General features: G+C 64.8%; 1 protein-coding gene across 1 annotated transcript in view; it reads right to left on the bottom strand.

Moving 5' to 3' along the window:
- LRPAP1 (LDL receptor related protein associated protein 1) overlaps positions 1-3,301 on the bottom strand; it is a 12,829-nt gene that overhangs the window by 4,701 nt on the left and 4,827 nt on the right. Inside the window, exons 2-3 of the mRNA XM_015561562.1 lie at positions 1,556-1,565; positions 1,051-1,310 (exon numbers count right to left, since the gene is read on the bottom strand). Coding sequence (XP_015417048.1) covers positions 1,051-1,310; positions 1,556-1,565 — 270 coding nt within the window. The remainder of the gene's footprint in view (positions 1-1,050; positions 1,311-1,555; positions 1,566-3,301) is intronic.

Raw genomic sequence — 3,301 nt, 5'->3', positions numbered from 1 at the left:
CAGGTTCCTCCACCACCCAGGTTTCTGGCGACCACCAGCAGAACGAGGACAAACCCGACCCTCCCGCCAGCACCGGCCGCCTCGTAGCTCCCACTGCGAGCGGGTACCACGGGACAAGGGTCGTTACCAGTGTGGTCACTTTCACAGACCAGCTTCCCAGCCAGCACCTGTAGCCCGTTTCCCGGGGAGAGATGTGCCCAACGCAGGGTGCGGCTGGAGGGGATCCCTAACCAGCACCCTCTTGTTTGGAGGGAGAGGTTCTACAGGAGAAACTTCCGTGTCAGCAACTTCCACCAGCAGCACAGAAGCTGGAGGGCAGCCGGGCCACCAGCCACTACGTCCCCCACCTGGGGCTGCACTGGCCAGCTGCTTCTCAGACCCGCAGGACACAGCGCCCCCCACCCCGCCCCCCTCCCAGCAGCCTGGTTTCCAGCACCACGTGGGGCAGGGGACTGGACTTCCAGCCTCTGGGGGCTTTGGGACAGGCCCCTGCTGGTCTGCCCGGGACTCAGGGCCCCTTCCTGCCCTTCAGCCCTTCCCCCACCCCCGTCCATCTTCCTTAGAAACTGGCACGGGCTCCCCTCACCCTTTTGGTCTCTCCACAGACCCTGCCCCTCCTGTGGACACAACCAGTTCCCGTGAGCGCCCTGCGCTGGGCACCGGGCTGTGCCCGCCCGCTCTGGGCTCAGGGAGGCGTGGCCTCTCCTGTCTGTCTACCCGGTCTGTGCCTCAGAACTCCCTCCACCCGGAAGCCAGACCCTGGGGCGCGAGGGCCAGCAAGCCATGGGGAGTGCATTCTCAGGCTGATGTGAGCTGGGGGGGAGGGGTTTCCTGACGTCAGACCCTGTCCAGCCCTCCCCCTAAGCTGCAGAGGGGCCCCCCACCGAGCCACCAGAGCCACCCTGGCCGGCGGGTCAGCTCCTCAGGCCGTGTCACCGAGACCTGTGTGTCACCACCTGTCACTAACCCCTGGGAACCGGAAAAGCTGCCCGGCTCCCGCCTGCAGGGCCCGCCGTCCGCCCACAGGCCGAGTGGGGTGCGGGGAAGGAGGGTACCGTTGAGGTTGCGTACGAGCTTCGCCTCCTTCTCCCCGTCCTCATCCAGGCCTTCGGCCTTCAGCTTCTTCCAGGCGAACTCGTCCCTCTCCTGGATCTTCAGGTCGGCATGGAGCTCGAACAGGTCCACGGGGGAGAGCTGCAGCTGCGGCGGGACAGGGGACGCCTGACACCGCTGCCCGACGACACGCCCCGGAGAACGGGTGACCCAGAGACGCCCGGGAGGCCAGCAGGAGACAGAGTCCGGTCCCAGCCCTCAAACCCCGCACCTGCCCCTGCGGGGCTTGGCAGGGCCCTGGGCCTGCGGTGTGAGGCTGCCGGCCTCGCCTGGAGCTCTACAGCTCGGCATGGCTGCCACCAGGGCCCCGGGAGCCACCTGCCACCAGGGGCCTGAGCCTGCGGGCACAGGAGGCCCCCTCCCCCCGGGACCTGGGTAAGGGGGCGGGGGAAGGTGCAGGGCAGGGGTGCAGGCCGGGTGGAGAAACCAGGCCTTGGCTCACGCAGCTGCACCTGTCAGACAGGAGACAGAGTTTACGGAAAACCATGAGGGAAAGCGCCCCCACAGCTCTCGGGCCCACTGGCCGCCTGAGCGGCTGACTGAGCGCTGATGGGGACCCCGAGTTCCCGAGATCCTGCTCCCCTGCTGGCCTGTGGGGCCCCCCCAAGTTCTGGGCCAGCCACACCTCTGCCAGATGAAGTGCCGAGACAGTTCTCCCAGTTCCATTCAACTGGCAGCTTTAACCATCAGTCACATGCCGGGCAGACGCCACCCGCGAGGGACTCGCTAATGGCCCCCAGTGACAGAGCCGGGGCTGGGGTGTGGGGCTCCCTCAGTGCCTGGCTGCTCGGAGGCGAGCGTGGGCTGGACACGGGTGCCGCTTGGGAGGGAAGGCCACCCCATGCCAGAGCCTTTGGAGAAAGTGTGAGGCCAGGGCAGAGGCCGTGGGGCGGGCTCCACAGGATGGACCTCAGTGCCAGGAGGGCACAGATGGGCACCTGGGCCCTCATCGTTGGGAACGGACTTGAACTATGGTCCTGGGCAAAGTGAAGGCAGAGAACAGCCGCCTGCAGGCCCTTTCAAACACGCCACTCACACAGCCTGCACCGCTCACTGACCCCTGGACTCTGCCTCCGCTGCTAAGTGTATCGTGAGCTCTCAACAAGCCACACACTTCTTGCCCGGCCCGTGGCTCCGTGGTTAAGCGTTGACCTCTGAACCAGGAGGTCAGGTTTCAATTCCAGGTCAGGGCACCTGCCCGGGTTGTGGGCTCCATCCCCAGTAGGAGGCGTGCAGGAGGCAGCCGATCCATGATGCTCTCTCATCATTGATGTTTCTCTCTCTCCCTCTCCCTTCCTCTCTGAAATGAATAAAAATATATTTAAAAAGCAGCAACAAACAAACCAGACCCTTCTTAGAGGGACCCCACCCTCTGCAGCTGGAACGAGCCACGGCCCCTCTGCTGGGAGCAGGGGCAGGGGGGTGACCAGCAAGAGCTGCGGGCAGAGCCCCTGGACCAAGCAGGGCTTCCTCGTCCCCAGCCCCGCAGACACCAGTGGGATGCTTGGGGTTAGCAGTGGTTCTCAACCTTCTGGCCCTTTAAATACAGTTCCTCATGTTGTGACCCAACCATAAAATTATTTTTGTTGCTACTTTATCACTGTCATGTTGCTACTGTTTTGAATCGTCATGTAAATATCTGATATGCAGGATGGTCTTAGGCGACCCTTGTGAAAGGGTTGTTCGGCGGCCAAAGGGGTCGCGACCCACCAGTTGAGAACCGCTGGTAGATGGTGGTGATGGTCCCACAGGGAACCCCCGATTGCCAACTCGCCCGGATGAGCACGCTAAATGCGCTTTCTGCCTGTCAGTCCATCTCAGGAGATTAAAAGGCACTGCTGGGCCCGAGCTGGTCTGGCCCGGGCTGAAGGTGCGGGATCCATTCGGTGCGGGCTCGTCCGGCCCGGCCCGGGTTGGGGCGCACGCAGCAGGCAACCAATCCCTCACCGTGTCTCTCACTCACCGACTCTCCCCCAGGGCCAGGGCCTCTGGCCGCGGATGGTGCGCAGAGCAGAGCTGGGGGAGGGGGTGTGTGTGAGGCCGCGCTGCCACGGTGGCTCAGGGAAGGGGCCCGGGACAGACCAGCAGGTGAGCCCCCCCTCCGGGAGCAGAGGGAGGGGGCGCCCCAGGGAAGGGAGAGGCCACAGGGGGCGGCGCACTGGACGTGGGGGCGTCACACGATCTCCCC

Source organism: Myotis davidii, unplaced genomic scaffold (genome assembly GCF_000327345.1).
Source record: "Myotis davidii unplaced genomic scaffold, ASM32734v1 scaffold937, whole genome shotgun sequence".
Taxonomy (NCBI): domain Eukaryota; kingdom Metazoa; phylum Chordata; class Mammalia; order Chiroptera; family Vespertilionidae; genus Myotis; species Myotis davidii.
Note: the sequence above shows the minus strand (reverse complement) of the source record. Positions and strands in the feature narration are given on the sequence as shown.